The 24,753-nt window shown below is 38.7% G+C and overlaps 1 protein-coding gene and 1 long non-coding RNA gene across 2 annotated transcripts in view; one reads left to right on the top strand and one right to left on the bottom strand.

The window, feature by feature from the left end:
• The window catches only part of LOC307187575, a 428,053-nt gene that overhangs the window by 184,859 nt on the left and 218,441 nt on the right, over positions 1 to 24,753 (top strand). The gene's annotated exons all lie outside the window — the stretch shown is intronic.
• LOC307188063 (cytochrome b-c1 complex subunit 7-like) lies at positions 14,508 to 14,971 on the bottom strand (the record flags this gene model as incomplete). Its single annotated transcript, XM_079924781.1, has 1 exon — positions 14,508 to 14,971. One exon carries the CDS (start codon positions 14,969 to 14,971, stop codon positions 14,636 to 14,638), a length of 336 nt encoding a protein of 111 aa, XP_079780907.1. The 3' UTR covers positions 14,508 to 14,635.

Below are 24,753 nucleotides of genomic sequence, written 5' to 3'. Positions count from 1 at the left end.
AGATTCTATTCCCGTATAGGTCATTACAGAGTATTGAGTAGATTTCCCTGTGCTATACAGTAGGTTCTTATTAGTTATCTTTTATATACAGTAGTGTGGAGGATTATTTGTTTTAAAAGAACATGTAAAATTTGAATTATCTCTTTCTTGAATGTTTAGATTTTCTACTACTGAATATATACTACTGACTGTATACCTTTCATGTTCATATGATCTTTTAGGTTTTCTATTTCTTTTAAAATTATATTTATGAGGTTTTTTTTCCTTAGGAGTTTTTTTTTTTTTCTCTTAAGATGTCCAGTATATTAGCATAAACATCCATACATTAAATAAATAGTTAGTGAGCATCCTTTCTGCATCAGACACTATTGTAGGTGCCTGGGCTCTATCAGTGAACACAGCATCTAAGATCCCTCTATTCATGACACATACTTTCCAGTGCTCACTGGTACATTAACCATTCCCTCAATTTACCTCTAGTAAACTGGAAGGCACATGTCAGGGTGCAATTCCTGGTCCAAATCTTGCCTTTGGTTGTATAATTTATAATCTCTTTGTTAGCAGCAAAGTCTTACAACCCTTTTGGTTCTTGTGGATCTTGTGGCCCCTACAATTTTGCCCAACCACTTGACTGTAATTTATGTTTCTCATTCAGATCCTGTATATATACTGAATATTGACATTTCATGGAGTTTTGTAGCTTTTCTGTGAGGCAACATCCTCTGACCACGGGTATTATTTTTACTCTTTTGTTATCCAACTTGATAATATCTGCCTGAATACCAGTTTGTTTTGTTTTGTTTTGTTTGTTTTTGGTGGTACACGGGCCTCTCACTGTTGTGGCCTCTCCCGTTGCGGAGCACAGGCTCCGGACGCGCAGGCTCAGTGGCCATGGCTCACGGGCCCAGCCGCTCTGCAGCTTGTAGTATCTTCCCGGACCGGGGCACGAACTCGTGTCCCCTGCATCAGCAGGTGGACTCTCAACCACTGTGCCACCAGGGAAGCCCGAATACCAGTATTTTTGAAGAATATCAGTTATTTCAATTAATTTATGTCTATCATAATTACTGATCTTAATAATTGTGGATTTCTTAAAATGTAAGCTTAGTCACTGCGAAGCCTCCTTTTAGACGTATTGTTTGCAGTTCATTCTCTTCATTCACAAGAATAGCCAAAGTTTGTTTTTTTGTTTTTTAATTTGTAAAATATGGAGGACATTTATTTCATGAGATTACTATAAGCAATCATGAGATTGCTATAAACACATGATTTCATGAGGGCTTCAATAAATATTTGCTTTTATTCAATCAGTCCTCAGACTCTTGCTTTTCCAGCTTCTTGCGTTTCTGATTTCACATCTTCACTGTTTCTTTGGGACCCTGACATCTTACAGGGACCACCAGAAAAAAGGAAGGTCGGTCAGTGACATACTGAGAACAGAGTTCCAAAGGGTGGCAGAGAACAGATGAGGGCTCAGAGACTGAATAAACTTGTCCAGTTTGGAAGAAACAATTATAATCTATGCTTTAAATGTATTAAAATGTTGTGCTCCTTACTTTTAAGACAAACTTACAGTCAAATTTGGTTATTCAACAGCTCCTAAAAATTTTATGAAAAAGGAAAAGTAAATTTTTGAGATTAAATATCTCAATACTGGTTTGCTTTATAAAAGTAAAAATAACACTTGAAAAAAATATTAATTTCTTTTCAACACTAAGGGCTTGAGGGAAAAACAAATCCATTTGTTTCTACCAAAATGAAGTAACCTTGAACTTATGTGAAAACAGACTCTTCAGGCTGTTTCTAAATTAGCAATAAAGAAGCACAGGCAGATGACCCAGGAAACGTTCTGATGCTATCTCCAGTAAACCTTGTTTTATAAACATATTATGTATGTACATATTGATAAGTAATGGGCCATATCCTTCCTAAAATAGTTTCGAGTCCTTCTTCCATAGATCTTCAAAAGTATTTAGACTTAGAAAAGTGCAAATTCCTTTCAGCTGTGGCTCACTGGAGGGCTTTCTGCTCCTTCTCTAAGTACCTAAAGAAGTAAATTAATCAAGAAACATGATTCACAGTTGTCCAAATACCTTAAAAAAAATGGGTCAGACAAATTCTTACTCGAAAGTCAATAGAAATTATTCAATATACGACTGATCCTTTCGCTTACAAATAAGAGCCTGTTAACTCAGTGTTGTTTGAAGCAGCACATGAAGTGTATCCTTCTGTCAACACCAAGTGCAAATCCCACTGGTGCAGCTCATCATTATGACATGCTTATCTTGGTTTCAGCATGAATCTCTGACCATAGGGTCCAGGAAAAATAACTGGTGGTTATAGCATTAAACAGCAGTGGCAGAATGCTAACATATACTAAGAACTGATTATGCATCTACAGTAGTAATTGGAATTTATTTAATTTTCCTCCCAATCCATACAAGATATGGAGGCTATTGTATAATTGAAGAAAACCCGATTACAGAAATGAATTAATTTATGTAACATCAGATAGCCAGTAAAGGGTAGTGCTAAGAGTTACCCTCAGCATTGTATGTTTTCAAAGTTCGTATTATTTGCACCTACCCTAAGATCCCCACTTTGGTTTCCTTACCATTCTTTTTTCTGATGCCTAATGAATACATTTTAGGAGTTCTAAGAGAAACATTTTATGGGCTATTTTGTTTGGTTGGTTTGTTGGTTGATTTTTACATTGGAGACAATGAAGAAAATGTAAGAACATGGTAACTAAGCTTCAAAATTAGGCACTGAAGAAAGAAACTTGGGTAGGTTTCAGATGTAGGAGTTCTGTCTCCATGTGTACCTGACTCTCCTTGCTGAAGGACCTTCCAAAAATGGCTTTCCTCTGCCCTGCCTCAGCTTCCATTGTCAGAGGGAGCAAAGAGCTAATAATCTCTGCTTTACCTTTGCCTCAGTGTTTAGGATCAAATAAATAAGATTAGAGTCCATGACTGAGACTCAACAAATGTGAAATCGTCAGCAAGGTTAAATAATTAACCCAGCTCTTTGCTCCCTGCTTGTGTTTTGTCCCAGGGCCATTGATATTGAATCAAACATTCAGTTTTTTCAATCAATAATTTTGTTTTGAATGCCAGACAAAACACAAAAGATCCTGCCCTCATGGAGCATACAATCCAGTCATCTCTGAGACATTATTTAAATAACCACATGTTTAAGTGGAAAAATAACTGCAGAAATAAGTTCTGTAAAGAAGAAAAGTGTGACTGTGGGTGGGAATGTAAGTTGGTGCAGCTGCTATGGAGAACAGTATGGAGGGTCCTCAAAAGACTGAAAATAGAGTTGTCATATGATCCTGCAATCCCACTCCTGGGCATATATCTGGACAAAATTATAATTCAAAAAGATACGTACACCCCAGTGTTCACTGCAGCACTATTTACAATAGCCAGGATGTGGAAGCAACCTAAATGCCCATCAACAGACAAATGGATAAAGAAGATGTGGTACATATATACAATGGAATATTACTCAGCCATAAAAAAGAATGAAATAATGCCATTTGCAGCAACATGGATGGACCTAGAGATGATGATACTAAATTGAAGTAAGTCAGACAGAGAAAAACAAATATCATATGATATTGCTTATATGTGGAATCTAAAATATGACACAAATGAACTTATCTACAAAACAGAAACAGACTCACAGACATACAGAACAGAGTTGTGGTTGCCATGGGGGAGGGGCGCAGGGGAGGGATGGACTTGGAGTCTGTGACTAGCAGATGCGAACTATTACATATAGAATGGATAAAAAACAAGGTCCTACTGTATAGCACAGGAAACTATATTCAATATCCTGTGATAAACCATAATGGAAAAGGATATGAAAAAGAATATATACATATGTATAACTGAATCACTTTGCTGTACACCAGAAATTAACACAACATTTTAAATCAACTATACTTCAATTAAAAAAAAACAGAAGAAGGAAGTGTGATACCATGAGATCATATAATAGAGGGCTCTGTTCTAGTCCGGGGGACAAGAATAAAACCTTTTAGAGGAAGTGAAGATTGAGCCAACATATTTAGAATTAGTTTACTAAATGAAGGGAGGAGAGAGGAGTTCTCTGTGGAAGAAGTCATCTTCTGTAGATGCCGCACAGTAAGAGAGAAGCAGGGTAAACTGGAGAATATTTTTTAAAAGGCCAGTAGAGCTAAAGTGTGTATGGATATTGTGTGTGTGTGTGTGTGTGTGTGTGTGTGTGTGTGTGTGAGAGAGAGGGAGAGAGGGAGAAGAGAGGTGTTAGGGCAAGTGGAAGGTCAAGTGGTAGATAGAAACCAGATCATGTAGGGCCTTGTCTGCCTTTAAAATATTTGGCAGTTTTCATACAAGTGTTTTATGAGTGGTAAGGCCATATCATTTCCATTTCAAAACATCCCTCTGGCTTTAGTGTGGAGACCAAATTGAAGTTCAAGAACAAAATTGGATGGAGATTGACCATCAGGTAGGTTGATTATCTTTCTAACCAGAAGCTCTTTCATACAAAATATGCTGTTGTTACGGTAGTGCTGCAATTATAATAGAAAGATTTGCTGTATTCTTAGCTATCTTTTCTTTTTGGATTTGATATCTGAAGAATAAGCTTGTTTTGCTTCACTCTGCTCATGGTATTTTTAAATGTCCCTTCAGAAAAGTAGAGTGATTGTTTTCTATCACTATATTGTGTGGAATAACCCTAAAAGGATTTTAGGGTTTCTGTTTCAGGCAGTTTACCTGTAATATTTTTCACCTCTGCCCTTGTGCACAATGGAAGTATTATAAAGTTAAGTTGTCCCCATGTATTTAATGCTGCGATTTTTAGGAAGGACACTGCAGGGTAGACAAGGGGATTCACTCAGATTTGCAATTCTACCTTCTCTCTCTTCTTCTATATTAATATGTTGTGGTGCCTAATAAAAAATGACTTAAACATTTTCTTGTGCTTGTGTAAACATATTTGGTGCTACAGTAGATTTCAGAGAAAATGCTCATTTTATTTATTTATTAATTTTTAAATTGTAATTTATTTTTTATCTTTTTTTATTTTATTGGAGTATTTTTTTTTTTTACATCTTTAGTGGAGGATAATTGCTTTACAATGGTGTGTTAGTTTCTGCTTTATAACGAAGTGAATCCGTTATATATGTACATATGTTCCCATATCTCTTCCCTCTTGCGTCTCCCTTCCTTTGACTCTCCCTATCCCACCCCTCTAGGTGGTCACAAAGCACCAAGCTGATCTCCCTGTTCTATGTGGCTGCTTCCCACTAGCTATCTATTTTATGTTTGGTACTGTATATATGTCCATGACACTCTCTCGTTTTGTCACAGCTTACCCTTCCCCCTCCCCGTATCCTCAAGTCCATTCTCTAGTAGGCCTTTGTCTTTATTCCTGTCTTACCCCTAGGTTCTTCATGACATTTTTTTTAATTCCATATGTATGTGATAGCATACAGTATTTGTCTTTCTCTTTCTGACTTACTTCCCTCTGTATGACAGACTCTAGATCCATCCACCTCATTACAAATAGCTCAATTTCATTTCTTTTTATGGCTGAGTAATATTCCATTGTATATATGTGCCACATCTTCTTTATCCATTCATCCAATGATGGACACTTAGGTTGTTTCCATCTCCTGGCTATTGTAAATAGAGCTGCAATGAACATTTTGGAACATGACTCTTTTTGAATTATGGTTTTCTCAGGGTATATGCCCAGAAGTGGGATTGCTGGGTCATAAGGTAGTTCTATTTGTAGTTTTTTAAGGACCCTCCATACTGTTCTCCATAGTGGCTGTACCAATTCACATTCCCACCAGCAGTGCAAGAATGTTCCCTTTTCTACACACCCTCTCCAGCATTTATTGTTTCTAGATTTTTTGATAATGGTCATTCTGACTGGTGTGAGATGATATCTCATTGTAGTTTTGATTTGCATTTCTCTAATGATTAATGATGTTGAGCATTCTTTCATGTGTTTGTTGGCAGTCTGTATATCTTCTTTGGAGAAATGTCTATTTAGGTCTTCTGCCCATTTTTGGATTGGGTTGTTTGCTTTTTGTTATTCAGCTGCATGAGTTGCTTATAAATTTTGGAGATTAATCCTTTGTCACTTGCTTCATTTGCAAATATTTGATCCCATTCTGAGGGTTGTCTTTTGGTCTTGTTTATGATTTCCTTGGCTGTGCAAAATCTTTGAAGTTTCATTTGGTCACATTTGTTTACTTTTGTTTTTATTTCCATTTCTCAAGGAGATGGGTCAAAAGGATCTTGCTGTGATTTATGTCATAGAGTGTTCAGCCTATGTTTCCCCCTAAGACTTTGATAGTTTCTGCCCTTACATTTAGGTCTTTAATCCATTTTGAGCTTATTTTTGCATATGATGTTAGGGAGTGATCTAATCTCATACTTTTACATGTACCTGTCCAGTTTTCCCAGCACCACTTATTGAACAGGCTGTCCTTTCTCCACTGTACATTCCTGCCTCGTTTATCAAAGATAAGGTGACCTTATGTGCATGGGTTTATCTCTAGACTTTCTATCCTGTTCCATTGATCTATCTTTCTGTTTTTGTGCCAGTACCATACTGTCTTGATTACTGTAGTTTTGTAGTATAGTCTGAAGTCAGGGAGCCTGATTCCTCCAGCTCCATTTTTCGTTCTCAAGATTGCTTTGGCTGTTCGGGGTCTTTTGTGTTTCCATACAAATTGTGAAATATTTTGTTCTAGTTCTGTGAAAAATGCCAGTGGTAGTTTGATAGGGATTGCATTGAATCTATAGATTTCTTTGGGTAGTAGAGTTATTTTCACAATGTTGATTCTTCAAATCCAAGAACATGGTATATCTCTCCATCTATTTGTATCATCTTTAATTTCTTTTATCAGTGTCTTATAATTTTCTGCATACAGGTCTTTTGTCTGTTGAGGTAGGTTTATTCCTAGATATTTTATTCTTTTTGTTGCAGTGGTAAATGGGAATGTTTTCTTGATTTCACTTTCAGATTTTTCATCTTTAGTGTATAGGAATGCTAGAGATTTCTGTGCATTAATTTTGTATCCTGCTACTTTACCAAATTCATTGATTAGTGCTAGTAGTTTTCTGGTAGCATCTTTAGGATTCTCTATGTATAGTATCATGTCATCTGCAAACAGTGACAGCTTTACTTCCTCTTTTCCGATTTGGATTCCTTTTATTTCCTTTTCTTCTCTTGTTGCTGTGGCTAAAACTTCCAAAACTATGTTGAATAAGAGTGGTGAGTGTGGGCAACCTTGTCTTGTTCCTGATCTTAGTGGAAATTCTTTCAGTTTTTCACCATTGAAGATGATGTTGGCTGTGGGCTTATCTTATATGGCCTTTATTATGTTGAGGAAAGTTCCCTCTATGCCTACTTTCTGCAGGGTTTTTATCATAAATTGGTGTTGAATTTTGTTGAAAGCTTTCTCTTCATCTATTGAGATGATCATATGGTCTTTCTCCTTCAGTTTGTTAATATGGTGTATCACGTTGATTGATTTGCGTATATTGAAGAATCCTTGCATTCCTGGAATAAACCCCACTTGATTATGGTGTATGATCCTTTTAATACGCTGTTGGATTCTGTTTGCTGGTATTTTGTTGAGGATTTTTGCATCTATGTTCATCAGTGATATTGGCCTGTAGTTTTCTTTGTGACATCCTTGTCTGGTTTTGGTAGCAGGGTGACGGTGGCCTCGTAGAATGAGTTTGGGAGTGTTCCTCCCTCTGCTATATTTTGGAAGAGTTTGAGAAGCATAGGTGTTAGCTCTTCTCTAAATGTTTGATAGAATTCGCCTGTGAAGCCATCTGGTCCTGGGCTTTTGTTTGTTGGATGATTTTTAATCATAGTTTCAATTTCAGTGCTTGTGATTGGTCTGTTCATATTTTCTATTTCTTCCTGATTCAGTCTTGGCAGGTTGTGCATTTCTAAGAATTTGTCCGTTTCTTCCAGATTGTCCATTTTATTGGCATACAGTTGCTTGTAATAATCTCTGAAGATCTTTTGTATTTCTGCAGTGTCAGTTGTTACTTCTCCGTTTTCATTTCTAATTCTATTGATTTGAGTCTTCTCCCTTTTTTTCTTGATGAGTCTGGCTAATGGTTTATCATTTTTGTTTATCTTCTCAAAGAACCAGCTTTTAGTTTTATTGATCTTTGCTATCGTTTCCTTCATTTCTTTTTCATTTATTTCTGATCTGATCTTTATGATTTCTTTCCTTCTGCTAACTTTGGGGTTTTTTTGTTTTTCTTTCTCTAATTGCTTTAGGTGCAAGGTTAGGTTGTTTATTCAAGACGTTTCCCGTTTCTTAAGGTAGGATTGTATTGCTATAAACTTCCCTCTTAGAACTGCTTTTGCTCCATCCCATAGGTTTTGGGTCATCGTGTCTCCATTATCATTTGTTTCTACATATTTCCTTTATTTCCTCTTTGATTTCTTCAGTGATCACTTCATTATTAAGTAGTGTATTGTTTAACCTCCGTGTGTTTGTATTTTTTACAGATCTTTTCCTGTAATTGATACGTAGTCTCATAGCATTGTGGTTGGAAAGGATACTTGATACAATTTAAGTTTTCTTAAATTTACCAAGGCTTGATTTGTGACCCAAGATATGATCTATTCTGGAGAATGTTCCATGAGCACTTGAGAAAAATATGTATTCTGTTGTTTTTGGATGGAGTGTCCTATAAATATCAATTAAGTCCATCTCGTTTTATGTATCAGTTAAAGCTTGTGTTCCCTTATTTATTTTTATTTTGGACGATCTGTCCATTGGTGAAAGTGGGGTGTTAAAGTCCCCTACTATGAATGTGTTACTGTCGATTTCCCCTTTTATGGCTGTTAGCATTTGCCTTATGTATTGAGATGCTCCTATGTTGGGTGCATAAATATTTACAATTGTTATATCTTCTTCTTGGATCGATCCCTTGATGATTATGTAGTGTCCTTCTTTGTCTCTTGTAATAGTCTTTATTTTAAAGTCTATTTTGTCTGATATGAGAATTGCTACTCCAGCTTTCTTTTGGTTTCCATTTGCATGGAATATCTTTTTCCATCCCCTTACTTTCAGTCTGTATGTGTCTCTAGGTCTGAAGTGGGTCTCTTGTGGACAGCATATATATGGGTCATGTTTTTGTATCCATTCAGCCAATCTGTGTCTTTTGGTGGGAGCATTTAGTCCATTTACATTTAAGGTAATTATCAATATGTATGCTCCTATTCCCATTTTGTTAATTGTTTTGGGTTCGTTATTGTAGGTCTTTTCCTTCTCTTCTGTTTCTTGCCTAGAGAAGTTCGTTTAGCATTTGTTGTAAAGCTGGTTTGGTGGTGCTGAACTCTCTCAGCTTTTGCTTGTCTGTGAATGTTTTAATTTCTCCATCAAATCTGAATGAGATCCTTGCTGGGTAGAGTAATCTTGGTTTTAGATTTTTCTCCTTCATCACTTTAAATATGTCCTGCTCGTCCCTTCTGGCTTGCAGAGTTTCTGCTGAAAGATCAGCAGTTAAGCTTATGGGGATTCCCTTGTGTGTTATTTGTTGTTTTTCCCTTGCTGCTTTTAATATGTTTTCTTTGTATTTAATTTTTGACAGTTTGATTAATATGTGTCTTGGTATATTTCTCCTTGGATTTATCCTGCATGGGACTCTCTGTGCTTCCTGGACTTGATTAACTATTTCCTTTCCCATATTAGGGAAGTTTTCAACTATAATCTCTTCAAATATTTTCTCAGTCCCTTTCTTTTTCTCTTCTTCTTCTGGAACCCCTATTATTCGAATGTTGGTGTGTTTAATGTTTTCCCAGAGGTCTCTGAGACTGTCCTCAGTTCCTTTCATTCTTTTTTCTTTATTCTGCTCTGCAGTAGTTATTTCCACTATTTTATCTTCCAGGTCACTTATCCATTCTTCTGCCTCAGTTATTCTGCTATTGATCCCATCTAGAGTATTTTTCATTTCATTTATTTTGGTGTTCATCATTGTTTGTTTCATCTTTAGTTCTTCTAGGTCCCTGTTCAATGTTTCTTGCATTTTGTCTATTGTATTTCCAAGATTTTGGATCATCTTTACTCTCATTATTCTGAATTTTTTTTCAGGTAGACTGCCTATTTCCTCTTCATTTGTTAGGTCTGGTGGGTTTTTATCTTGCTCCTTCATCTGCTGTGTGTTTTTCTGTCTTCTGATTTTGCTTATCTTACTGTGTTTGGGGTCTCGTATTTGCAGGCTGCAGGTTCGTAGTTCCCGTTGTTTTTGGTGTCTGTCCCCAGTGGCTAAAGTTGCTTCAGTGGGCTGTGTAGGCTTCCTGGTGGAGGGGACTAGTGCCTGTGTTCTGGTGGATGAGGCTGGATCTTGTCTTTCTGGTGGGCAGGTCAACGTCTGGTGGTGTTTCTTATCCATGTCTGTGGCTTTATTATGATTTTAGGCAGTCTCTCTGCTAATGGGTGGGGTTGTGTTCCTGTCTTGCTAGTTGTTTGGCATAGGGTGTCCAGCACTGTAGCTTGCTGGTCATTGAGTGAAGCTGGGTGCTGGTGTTGAGACGGAGATCTCTGGGAGATTTTTGCCATTTGATATTATGTGGAGCTGGGAGGTCTCTTGTGGAGCTGTGTACTGAAGTTGGCTCTCCCACCTCAAAGGCACAGCACTGACTCCTGGCTGCAGCACCAACAGCCTTTCATTCACATGGCTCAGAATGAAAGGGAGAAAAAGAAGAAAGAGAGAGAGAGAGAGAGGGAGGGAGGGACAGAGGGAGAGAGAGAGAGAGAGAAGGAAGGAAGGAAGGGAGGAAGGAAGGAAGGGAGGTAGGAAAGAAAGAAGAAGGGGGGTGAGGAAGGAAAGAGGGAAAGAAAGAAAGAAGAAAGAATAAAATAAAGTTATTAAAATAAAAAATAAGTATTAAGAAAAGAAATTTTTTTAAAGAAAAAAAACAGAACCGTAGGACAAATTGTGGAAGGACAGCTATACAGACAAAATCTTACACAGAAGCATACATACACACACCCACAAAAAGAGGAAAAGGGGAAAAAATAATTAATCTTGCTCTCAAAGTCCACCTCCTCAATTTGGGATGATTCGTTGTCTATTCATGTATTCCACAGATGCAGGGTACATCAAGTTGATTGTGGAGATTTAATCCGCTGCTCCTGAGGCTGCTGGGAGATATTTCCCTTTCTCTTCTTTGTTCTCACAGCTCCCAGGGCTCAGCCTTGGGTTTGGCCCCCCGCCTCTGCGTGCTGGTCGCTGGAGGGCGTCTGTTCTTTGCTCACACAGGACAGGGTTAAAGGAGCAGCTGATTCGGGGGCTTTGGCTCACTCAGGCCGGGTGGAGGGAGGGGTACGGAGTGCAGGACGAGCCTCCGGCGGCAGAGGCTGGCATGACGTTGCACCAGCCTGAGACGCACCGTGCTGCGTTCTCCCGGGGAAGTTGTCCCTGGATCCCGGGACCCTGGCAGTGGCGGGCTGCACAGGCTCCCCGGAAGAGGGGTGTAGATAGTGACCTGTGCTCGCACACAGGCTTCTTGGTGGCGGCAGCAGCTGCCCTAGCATCTCCTGCCCGTCCCTGGGGTCCGCGCTTTTAGCCGCGGCTTGCGCCATTCTCTGGAGCTCCTTTAAGCAGCGCTCTTAATCCCCTCTCCTCGCGCACCAGGAAATAAAGTGGGAAGAAAAAGTCTCTTGCCTTTTCGGCAGGTCCAGACTTTTCCCCTGACTCCCTCCCGGCTAGCCGTGGTGCACTAACCCCCTGCAGTCTGTGTTCACGCCGCCAACCCCAGTCCTCTCCCTGCGCTCCGACCGAAGCCTGAGCCTCAGTTCCCAGCCCCTCCTGCCCCGGCGGGTGAGTAGGCGAGCCTCTTGGGCTGGTGAGTGGCAGTCGGGGCCGATCCTCTGTGCGGGAATCTCTCCACTTTGCCCTCCGCACCCCTGTGGCTGCACTCTCCTCTGCAGAGCCGAAGCTTTCCCCCTCCGCCACCCGCAGTCTCCACCTGTGAAGGGGCTTCCTAGTGTGTGGAAAACTTTCCTTCACAGCTCCTTCCCACTGGTGCAGGTCCCGTCCCTATCCTTTTGTCTCTGTTTTTTCTTTTTTCTTTTGCTCTACCCAGGTACGTGGGGACTTTCTTGCCTTATGGGAGATCTGAGGTTTTCTGCCAGCGTTCAGTAGGTGTTCTGTAGCAGTTGTTCCACGTTTAGATGTATTTCCAGTGTATCTGTCTGGAGTATTGTTGATTAACAATGTTGTAGTAGTTTCAGTTGTGCAGCAAAGTGATTCAGTTATACATGCACGTATATTCATTTTTTTAGATTCTTTAGATTCTTTAGATCTAAAGAATTCTTTAGATTCTTTAGATTCTTTAGATTCTTTTTTTCATATCACAGAATATTGAGTAGAGTTCCCTGTGCTATACAGTAGGTCCTTGTTGGTTACCTATCTTATGTAAAGTAGTGTGTTTGTGTGTCCATCCCAGGCTTCTGTCTTATCCTCCCCCCACCCTCCACGTTTCCCCTTTGGTAACCATAAGTGGTTTTTTTTTGATATCTTTAAGTCCATTTCTGTTTTGTAAATAAGTTCATTTGTTTTTTTGTCTTTTTTTTTAAATTAGATTCCACATATGAGTGATATCATATATTTGTTTTTCTCTGTCTGACTTACTTCACTTAGTATGATAATCTCTAGGTCCATGCATGTTGCTGCAAATGACATTATTTCATTCTTTTTTTTTTGGCGAGTAATATTCCATTGTATTTATGTACTACATCTTCTTTGTCCATTCCTCTGTCGATGGATTTTTAGCTTAGTTCCATGTCTAGGCTATTGTAAATAGTGCTGCTATGAACTTTGGGGTGCAAGTATCCTTTCAGATTATGGTTTCCTCTGGATATATGCCCAGGAGTGAGATTGCTGGATCATATGGTAGTTCTACTGATATTTTTAGTTTTTTATGGAAACTTCATGTAGTTCCTCATAGTGGTGGTACCAATTTACATTCCCACAAACAATGTAGGAAGGTTCTCTTTTCTCCACACCCTCTCCAGCATTTATTGTTTGTAGACTTTTTGATGATGGACATTCTGACCAGTGTGTGGTGATACCTCATTGCAGTTTTGATTTGGATTTCTCTGACAATTAGTGAATTAGTGATGTTGAGCATCTTTTCATGTGTTTTTCAGCCATATGTATGTCTTCTTTGAAGATATGTCTATTTATATCTTCTGCCCATTTTTTGATTGGGTTGTGTGTTTTTTTGACAGAGCTGCATGAGCTATTTGTATATTTTGGAGATTAATCCCTTTCTGTTGCTTCATTTGCAAGTATTTTCTCCCATTCTGTGGGTTGTCTTTTCATTTTATTCATGGTTTCCTTTTCTGTGCAGAGATTTTTGACTGCAATTATGTCCCATTTGTTTATTTTTGTTTTTATTTTCATTACTCTAGGAGGTGGATCAAAAAAGATATTGCTGCATTTATGTCAAAGAGTGTTCTGCCTATGTTTTCCTCTAAGAGTTTTAAAATGTCTGGCCTTATATTTAGGTCTTTTACACATTTTCAGTTTGTTTTTGTGTATGGTGTTAGGGAGTGTTCTAATTTTTCTTTTACATGTAGCTGTCCAGTTTTCCCAGCATCATTTATTGAAGAGGCTGTCCTTTCTCCATTGTATATTCTTGCCTCCTTTATCAAAAGTAAGGTGCCCATATGCGTGTGGGTTTATCTCTGGGTTTTCTATCCTGTTCCATTGATCTATATTTCTTTCAAATTTCAAAGCATGTTTAAACCATTTCAGGTGTTTCCCTTAGTGAACAGACAGGAGAAGTGAATGTGGTCTAAAAGGGTTCAGAGAGACCAAGATACCCATTGGATTTCTAGCCCAGCCTCCGGAAGGTTTTATTCATGTCTTACTCTCTTGCCTCTCTGAGCTTTGTTTTCCGTATTCTTCCCAGCACTGGTAAAATCTTCCATCTAGGCTGATTCTCTCATTTTTCTCCTAATGAGCTTTAATCTTTCATCCACACCCCTGAACCTGTGTTCCATCTGGTTTAGCTCAAATGGCATCTCCTTTAAAAAATCTCTCGTGACCCCCCTCACCCTCAATATCACACTTCTGTCCTTTGGGTTTCACTCTGTTCTGGCCAGATTGTCATCATTATGCCAGTTAACACTTACTTATATGAGTTTGTCCATCTCCATCTAAAAGATTTAAGCTCCCTGGAGCCAGGATTTCCCACTTATATGATTTTCCCCTGCTTCCTAATGTTTTGCTGTTTGATACCTTGTCATCATTTAATATCAATTGCCTTTGCTCTCTACTATACTTAACATCATTAAGGGTCCACCTCATAGCCTACTTCCCAATTCATACTTCCCTGACCACAGCAGCCTAAAATTGATAGCTGTTCATCCAGCATTTCTGATTTATGTTAATGTGTCACTAACTGCCTCAAAACTTACTGGTTGAAAATTGCCATTTAAAAAAATTTTTTTTTAATAATTATAATAGAGATTTATTTAAAGTAATACATTTACAGCCCAGATAGTTCTACATTGTACATTTCAGGTTTAACCAGCTTCATAAAAATACTTTAGGATAGCTGCATCCAGATTTAGACTACATGATTATTTCTTTGCCCATTCTTCTCTCTCTTTTCTTTCCCGAATAACCTCTTTCAGATATGGTTCAAGGTAGAATTTATCCTCCTCATATTTTGTCCACTGCTCTTTAGGCAAGATCTGCTGCCTCATGGTCAGGTCCAGTGCTCTCTTAATGCTAAACACCCTGTCATTATAAATGTTCTCAGGAAGCTTTCTTATGGCTTCTTTTACATCGTCATTCACATATATTGTATCATCTCGCATTAAGCCCAGTTTACTGAACCTGACAACATTGTAATACCATTTATGAACACCCTCCAGCCATTTACTTGATGCTGCAACGGCAGGCCTACTCGCCATTTTAACCCGAGACAGAAGCGTTGCCTGCTGGGTAAGTCCTAGAGGTCGCGCAAGGCTCAGTGCGCAGGCGTGTTACGTCAACGTCGCGACGAGGGGCGGGGTGCCATTTTATTTTTGCTCACAATTTTATGGCCCAGGAATTTAGGAAGGGCTCTGCCGGGTGGTCCATCTGTGAACCACATGGAAGCGGCTAGGGCAGACAAGTCTGGAGCATCCACTTCATGAAGGGTTCCTTCCTTCACGTGTGGATGCCCAGCGTTCCTTGTTCTCTTTCCCTCTCCTCAGTGGGGTCTCATCCTCCAGAACCTCTCCATCACAGCACGATGGCCTCACAAAATAGGATTTCTTATGTGGAATTTAGTTTCCTCTGGAATGAATTCTCTGAAGACCTGGAAGGAAACTGCAAAGCATTTTCTGACCTAACTCTGAATTATGCAGTGTAACATCTTCCTTATTCCACGGGTCAAAACATGAGTCTTACCTGCCAACCATATTCAAGGGGAAGAGAAACTCAGAAGAGCATGAACCAACAGCCGTGTTTGCTGAGGATGGGGAGGTGCCTTGGGAGACTAGGGATCACATTTGCATTCTTTATTTGGCAGGAGACATGCATTTAAAGACTCTCATTTCTAACTGCCCTGTCATTTCTGTATGTTTTGTGCTGTTCCATGGAGACAATGTCCAGGTTCTATCAGTGGAATTCAACCATTTGTATATGATTGACTGAGGCCTAGAAAATCTTGAATCACTATTTTCTACCAGCCTGATAACCTTTAATTGAATAAGCCCACAGAAAATCGACATTCATTAGCCAGGTTAGGTTAATCAAATCTGGCGATCAATGGAGATGCATATTTTGCAGCTCAGTTGCTCACCAAATCCTACATGGATGGTAAACATTTTTAAGACTGAGATCTCACATTTGTAGTTTTGATTTTGACAGTACCTAGCATAGCATGATGGATGTATTATAGTCATGGAACTTCCTCTTTGAATAAACTGGTGAATAAATAAATAAAATAAATATTCTACATCTTTTCTGAAGATGTAATCTTAAGAAGTGGACTGGAAAAAAATTTAAGTTTGACACATGGAAAATAATTGCAAACTCAGAGCTCAAAACACATTCAGTACTCATGTGAATGATAGACTGTGTCTATCATGGATAAAAAAAATGAGGTGACCGTTTGCTTCCTTTGAAATGCCAGTTCCTGTGTTTCCCTTTCATTCAGTGTCATTGATGCTAAGTACACAAGGCATGCTAAAAAATGAAAAAAATAAATCAAGCAGTCATTTGTCTGCCAGTTACCAAAAACGTTGTTTGGTTGTTGACTTTTTTTAAACAAATTGACTAGTTCAAGAGTTGGCAACTTTTTCTTAAAAGGCTAGTTGATGGTAATATTTTAAGCTTTGAGGGCCATATTGTTTCTGCCACAACTACTCAGTTCTTTCATTATAGGGCAAAGACAGATATTGACAATAAATATGTAAATGAATAACTGTGTCTGTGTCAAATAAAACTTTATTTACAAAAACAGTCTGCTGTCTCATAGGCCATAGTTTGCTAATCTCTCGTCTAGTTCAATTGTTAAGAAAAAAAATAGGCACACATAATGTTTAACTTGTGCTTATTTTGTTATCTGAAAAAAATAAGACAAACTTTTTTTATGCCTCTGAACAGATTAAAAAAAAATACTTAAATGCCAGCCCAATAGAGCCCATGCTAGGGTTTCAGTACTGGTGGAAGAATAGTAAGAGATCCTACCAGAGATATACAGAGGTCAGAAAGTTTGCAAGTGCTTTGCGTCAAAATGAGGAAAATGCTCTTAAAATACCAAGTCCAATAGTTAAAACCAGAGTCAGAAGTCACCAAAATGTGTCAATATAGGGATATGGCTAAATACATACCAGCTGGCCATGCTCAGCTGCCAGTTGTCCGCCTTGTGTCTGTATCTGTGGTCACAAATATGGTACAGGTTTTGGCAAGACAGATGCCAGGTAATGAACAATTTTATTTTAGATGAGGAATTTGTATTTAATTTCTGTGTCCACCATCCTTTACTCGTTCATCTAGCAAAATACACCAAAGAAGTATCCCAGGATACAATCTCTACTATTGAGATGCTTGAAGTCTAGTTAATAAAACTTCCTATATCAAAATGAAATAGACAAACACATACAATGCTAATTCAGATGATACAGAATGATGTTCTACACCAGTGTTTCTCAAATTTTCATGCACATACAAACCACTGGGGATCGTGTACAATGCCGATTGTGATTCTATAGATCTAGAGTGAGGCTTGGGTTACCACATCTATTTCAAGCTTCCATGTGATGATATTCTCTTTGTGCATGGACCCCATATGAATTAAGCAATAGTCTATGCAATTTTAGGAGAGACCGTCAGGGGCTGTGTGGTCAAGGATTCCCGAATGAAGTGAGAATGGGGCTATGCCTAGAAGCAGAAATTCAAGTTCAAATAACTTACAAAAGGCACATGGTGTAAAGGGAGTGCTCTAAAACCTGGTATCATTGTTGAGCCATCAAGTGTAGGTATAGTTAGAACAAGGAACCAAACTAAAAGTAATGATCAATCCTTGCAAAATGAGAGGTGCAGATTTCTCCATTGTTCCATTTCCTTGTATGGAGTGGCGCTGGGCTAAATCAGGTGGATCATTGCAGATGGGGAGAATCATCTCAGGCCAAAGAGTGCTAAGCTAGAAGCTCTTACCTTTTTTTGGACCCATGGACAGAGGTTAGTGAGAAGGGGAAAGGTTAGGAAAAGCACTACATCAAAGTAGAGAGAAGTGCTTCAGCTGAGGCCCCTACAGGGGCTTCCATGTGGGAGTGCCTGGGCTGGACATGCAGATACGCACATTAGGATGGCCAACCTGGGAGGAGGGGAGCCTGAGTCCTTGACAATGACATACTCCAGAAAACTGCAATGCACAGTTTGGTGTACCAAGTCTAGTGTGGGGAGAGTAGCTTCCCTTCATAAGGCTTGCCTGGCAAAGCCTTGTAATTGCCGTGGTCAGGTTTGAAAAATCACAGATGGCATTCTGGCCTGGAGCTGGACTCCGCACCTATGCTATACCTCTAATGATGGCCACTATTCATGATCAGCCGTTGTTTCCAGGAAGGAGTACAAATGTTGCCAGATCTTCAATTTTTTCAAAGGAATCCACAAATTTATATTTATACATGAAGTTCTCTGATTTTCACATGCTGGTGACTATTTTCTAAAATTATTATTCTTATTTTTTAACAGTTTGGACTCAAAACATGCTTTATTTTCCTGATCCAAGCTGAGAGCCAACAGTAATAACTTCTGCTTGAAAGGATGATAGAATTTGGCTGAAAGATAGGGTTATGGAGGAAACGTGGAGTGAGAACAACAATAAAAAAAATGCCCATCCTGGGCTTCCCTGGTGGCGCAGTGGTTGAGTCCACCTGCCGATGCAGGGGACACGGGTTCGTACCCCAGTCCTGGAAGATCCCACATGCCGCGGAATGGCTGGGCCCGTGAGCCATGGCCACTGAGCCTGCACGTCCGGAGCCTGTGCTCCACAACGGGAGAGGCCACAACAGTGAAAGGTGCGCGTACCGCAAAAAAAAAAAAAAAAAAAAAAATGCCTATCCTTTGAGGTGAGCTTGATTTGATGTAGTGTGGGATCAGGCCAATTTTAAATTTATTTTACCACTTGATGGATGTTTAGGTTGTTTCCGCATCTTGCCTATTGTGAATAGTACTGCAATGGACATAGGAGTGCTATTATCTCTTCAAAATCCTAATTTCAGTTCTCTTTCTATCTTGGAAAGGGGACTGCTGGATCATAGGATAGTTCTAGTTTTAATTTTTTGGGGATCTGCCACACTGTTTTCCATAGTGACTTCACTGTTTTGCATTCCTACCAACAGTGTGCAAGGTTTCCAATTTCTCCACATTCTTGCAAACACTTGTCTTTTATTTTTTTTGATAATAGCCTTCCTGGCAAGTGTGAGGTAATGTCTCATTGTGGTTTTGATTTGCTGGTATATAGGTATAATTAAATACTATTCAGCCCATAAAAAGGAAGGAAATCCTGCAATATGCAACAACATGGATAGACCTTGACGTTATGCTAAGTGAAATAAACCAGTCACAGGAAGACAAATACTGCATGATTCCACTCATATGAGATGTCTAAAATAGTCAAATCCATAGAATCAAAGAATGTAGTAGTGGTTTCCAGGGACTTGGGAGAGGGAGAAATGGGGGGTTACTAATCAATAGGCATAAAGTTTCATTTAAGCAAAGTAAGTTCTAGACATCTGCTATACATGTACCTTCAGTCAATAATAATGCACTGTGTACTTAAAAATATAAGAGGGTAAACCTCATGTTAAGTGTTTTACCAAAATAACATTTTTTTTTTTTTTTTTTTTTTGTGGTACATGGGCCTCTCACTGTTGTGGCCTCTCCCGTTGCGGAGCACAGGCTCTGGACGCGCAGGCTCAGCGGCCATGGCTCACGGGCTCAGCCGCTCCGCGGCATGTGGGATCTTCCTAGACCGGGGCACGAACCCGTGTCCCCTGCATTGGCAAGCAGACTCTCAACCACTGCGCCACCAGGGAAGCCCCCAAAATAACATTTTTTAAGGTCTTTAAAATTCATTTTATCTCCTAATTGGCTCCATGTCATGAGGCCCCTGGACCTTCCCAAAACTCCCATGTTGTTAAGACCTGAGCTCTACATGTAGGAGATTGTAGGGCAAACAATTGCTAGGCTGTTTCTTGTTAAAATGTCATGGTTTTCACAATTATAGTTCATCACACTCAAGCACCCTAGGAAACGATCGTCCACAACATGAACTCACAGACCCAAAGTAAAAATGTTATTTCCCTGACATAATAAACCTTTCTTTGTGCAGTTAAAGAATAAAGGGAGACATTTATTTTATTGGGCTATTGACTGTGTGATGGGGTACCTGGAATTCCCAGGGTGGCTCACAATGACAGGGACTTGTTTGTGTGCCTTTAAATATGTACTGTTGTGAATGCCAAGCTGCAAAGATAAATCCTTCTGAGGAATAATAGGGGACTTTCTGCTTTGGAAATAAATGGACCTCTGGATAGCTATTTTCCAGGCTCCAAATCTAAGGGCAGTTTTTGTCTGCCCATCCCCTCCCCACACATAGAGATTTGCCAAGGCTTCTGCTGGAATGGTGTTCATATCTTTCTTTCCTTGGTGCAGGGGTGTCCCATTTTACTATCCAAGCCAGAGGTTCTATACCACATTTGGTAATTACTGCATAACTTTCAAATTGGTCTCTCTCAATGTCTTCCGATTATCTCTGCCTATTACCTAATATCATCTTTTCAAAACTTTAACTCCAATTCCACCTTCAGTATATTGAATAGACCAAATTAACAAAAATAAACAAAATAATTAAAAAGGGAAAAAGAAATAAGTTGATATTCACAGCTGCCCTCCTGTACCACCTTATCTACATTTATTCCTGAGTTTTTTACTACCTACGTATTTCAGACTTATATCGTCAAGAAATAAATCTTTTAACTTTATATCCCTACACCCCTGGCCTTCTTCTTCTCACTTCTATGTTTGACCCTTATTCAGCATTTGCATCAAATTCATACCTTAGCTCCATGGAAGCTTTTTCTTTTCTTCCTCAGCCCATAAACAAATGTTTTAATTGTTCAGATTCTTTTAATGTCTGAGGGGTTTTGTGTGTGAAGAAACAGTCACACTGTGTGCATTTGGTTTAATTACCTTACAAATCTATTTTTACAGGTAATATTCATTTTTATATTGAACTCTTAACAATATAACACTTACTCATATATTAAATTATCAAAATCCAAATATCTTGCACTGTACAAGTTATCAGTCAAAGTGAAAGATACTGAATTTCTTTGGACTGAAAAGTTTTTATAGACATATTTAACCAAATTTTTCTAAGCAAATTAATTAAAATAAAATGTCCTACTACCCTTAAATAGACAAAAATCATGAGATAATTGAAACCTCATTAATGCACTTACAGTTATATTAATTGTAAAATTTGCTAACTCCTGAGGTTTAAAATTTTTCTTTGTAATTGCCAATTTCATCATTATTACTATTCTTTTTATTTCCAAGGTTAGAGTAATCGTAGAGGTCATTTATACCTTTTTAGAATTTCAGTAATCTTCCTAGTATCAAAGGAAAAAAGTAAACTGTCGGATTAGCACAGGTTCTGGATCTGGGGGATGTGAATGCACTAATACCTCTTTGCAGAGGCCTTGGTGCCCACTAAAACATGGTTCAGAGTTGAACTATCGATCGTTTATAATTAGGTCTTTGTTATATAAAGTAAAATTTAGTAACACATTTCATATAGAATTTAGTTCTTGAAGCTTGGAATTTTTACCATAATTTAATTACTAACTCATCATGGTGTTATGGTATATTGTGGTATATGGACTTACTGGTTTATGGAGTTGAAAATTCTAGAAAGCTTTATCAATATAAAGAGTAGGATCTCATTGATGTGTCATCTACTAGGAAATGAGGGTTTAAATCTTCTTGGGCAATCATTTAAGAAATGACTGGGAAATTCATTTTGGAACTCACCATCAGACCTTCTTGGTACATCACCATCAATGGTGATCACTGGCCAAATCCTTTTTCAACCTTCTTATTTTATATTATCATTGGCACTAGGGGATCTTAGTCTTTACTGAGAAGAATTGACTCAATTACAACTTATGTTCATTCCTTTCTAATTGCACACACGTACAGATGCACAACCCTAAAAGGAAAATAAAAATGATCACCACTCTAGTATTCATTATTGTTAAGTGTTTTTATCCCTATAATGTTCAACCACTTTTTATATTATAATTACTTTTATATACTCCATATATTTTTGTATTTTTCATATTATCATAAATTCATGATATTTCAGTTATTACTGTCAGTTATTATTATTAATGATGCACTTTAGAACCATTAGAACCTCCTTGGTCCTTTCAGTGTTCTCCTGACACTCTTGAGTGTGTCCTTGAATTTTGGCAATGATATGATAGTCTATGCCCATCCAAAGATTTCAATCTACTCTCCAAAGATCCCTGCTTGTAGGTACGCTATAACCTATAGAGAACCTTTGAGAATATTATAAAAAGGTGGTGTTTCTTCCAGGTAAACACAGCTTCCTACCAGATCTTGGGGCTTGAAGCAGCAATATGCCCTTGTGTAGTACACACACTGCACACCTGTGCAGAGCAGCCCAGCCTGCTCCCTTGTAGTGGTCAGTATTAGAGACTAACAGTTCATTTTATTATTATTAATTTATTTATTTATTTTTGCTGTGTTGGGTCTTAGTTTCTGTGCGAGAGCTTTCTCTAGTTGTGGCAAGCGGGGGCCACTCTTCATCGCGGTGCGCGGGCCTCTCACTATCACGGCCTCTCTGCTTGCAGAGCACAGGCTCCAGACACGCAGGCTCAGTAGTTTGTGGCTCACGGGCCTAGTTGCTCTGCGGCATGTGGGATCCTCCCAGACCAGGGCTCGAACCCGTGTCCCCTGCATTGGCAGGTAGATTCTCAACCACTGCGCCACCAGGGAAGCCCCTAACAGTTCATTTTAGTTCATTCACTTACATGTACAAATTGGACACTAGTGCTACTTCAGATTTTGCACAGTGGTTAAAAGCATGGGTTTGTTGGAATCCTGGCTCTGCCACCAGCTATGTGACCTCAGGCAGCTCATAATCATGTCTACACTTTTGCTTTCTTAGGTCTAAAATGGGGGTAATAATATTATCTATCTCAAAGAATTATGGTAAAAATTAGATAAGTCAACATACCTAAAGCTCTTAAAAGAGTGCTTGGTTCATAATGAGTCCTAGAAAAATGTTTTCTACACCCACTACTACTGCTTTCATTGACAGGACTGAAAAAAAGGGGATTCTCATTCATGCCTTAAATTTACATGGCTATTTTCATGTATCCTATCATGCAGCTGTGCTCTATCCTTAAAACATAAAATTGTACTCACTATCATAACTTTCTCCTGTGATGACCATTAGGGCATGAAGGACAAAAGAGCATGTTCCTGTAAACAGAGGGGAATATAATTGGCTGCTGCTGAGAATGAAACTAAGAAATTAACACACCATGCATCCAATCAGAGGGGAGGAAGGTCACCTCAAAGAGGCGTGTGAGGAGTCTAAAACGTGTATCACTTCACTTAAGTTACTCTAAACAATAAAAATGATGTAGATTGTTTTGGGGCACATAAGTATTCATTATTTCTCACTGACCAATTAAAAACAGGATTACGATTTTTGAAAAACATGAACCATTTGAGACTGCTGTAGTCCTGTGTCAGGATGTCTTCCCTTCTGTACATCTAACTCTGATCTTTTTTGGAAAAATCTTCACAATGCTATGCTTCTTATAATCTCTCCTAGCTTCTGTTTAGAGTATTTCCTAGGTGCCAGTATCTTTACTTAGGGTATCACATTTAATTCAGACAAGAACCATATGAGCTCCATATTTATTTCATTTTTCAAGATGAGGTAGCTGACGGTGACAGCAGTTCATCAAAAGTTCATCAAACTGAGTAACTTTAAAGTTCAGGTAAATGCAAAGGCTGGGATTGGAACTTGCCTCTGGTTAAATGACTAGTGTGCTGCTCTCTGTAAGTCAGTTCACATCTGAGGTGAATATTGCTGATGCATTAATGTTACAATTGCTTTGACTAAAATGTTAGAATAGGAGAGGTGTAAACAAAAGTATTAATTTTCTAACTTTTAAAATATAGGACTCATCACTGATAATTAAGGTACGTTATTTTTTGATCTTTCTATGCCTCTATTTCTTTTATGGTAAAATGAAGACAAGAGTGGTATTACCTCATAGACTGTCAGGGAGATTAAAAAAGAAATATATGCAAAGTTCCTTTCAAATAGAAAGAACTCAATTAGGGTTAGCTGCTGTGATTATTATTACCATTATCTTGATTATATACTCCTCCTCATATAGATGAAGGTGGGAAATTCTGGAGTGAACAATTTTCCTTGGCACGCCCAAAGCCCCTTGTGCCAACCCTGGGCTCAGCTATCTTGTGCTGCTTTGTCTACAATTTCAGTTTCCATTTTCTTGGAAACCCATGGCCTTCTCTCCAGAGTATATTTTAACACACTCTACTTCATTCATTGTAGATTTATTGAATGTTTTATTCTCTTTATTTTTCGTAGAGCAGTGAGTTGTATTCTGGACAGTTACCAAGGGAGTGTTAAGTCCAGGAAGAAATGTCATGAGAGCATCAACCACAGTGACCAACACCTGGTCTTGGTCTTGGAATTACAAAGATATTACAGTGAAATTGATGAGATAGGAAATACATATGCTGCATTAGAGGCGCTAGGAGAGAAATTTATTTCAGTATATAATAGAGGCTTGTAGGAGGGCATTCCCATTTCTACCTTGTTTGGGTATGGGGGTCTGGAAAGAATTCCTAGGAGGACAAATTTGTTTAATTCAAAAATTAAGCAGCTTTTTTTACATCACGTATACCTTATTTCTGGTGACAATCGTCTCTCGCCTTTACCAATAAATAAGTAAAAGTCCAACTTCTCTGCTGCTTGCATTGGTTGATTTGGTTGACTTGCTGTCAAAAACAATGTAGAATCCTCACTTTAAAAAATATCAAGAGAATACCCAGGGACTTTTTTTTTTTTTTTTGGGCTGTGTTGAGTCTTCATTGCTGTGCACGGGCTTTCTCTAGTTGCAGCAAA

Source organism: Stenella coeruleoalba (genome assembly GCF_951394435.1).
Source record: "Stenella coeruleoalba genome assembly, chromosome: 6".
In the NCBI taxonomy this organism is placed as follows: Eukaryota; Metazoa; Chordata; class Mammalia; order Artiodactyla; family Delphinidae; genus Stenella; species Stenella coeruleoalba.
Note: the sequence above shows the minus strand (reverse complement) of the source record. Positions and strands in the feature narration are given on the sequence as shown.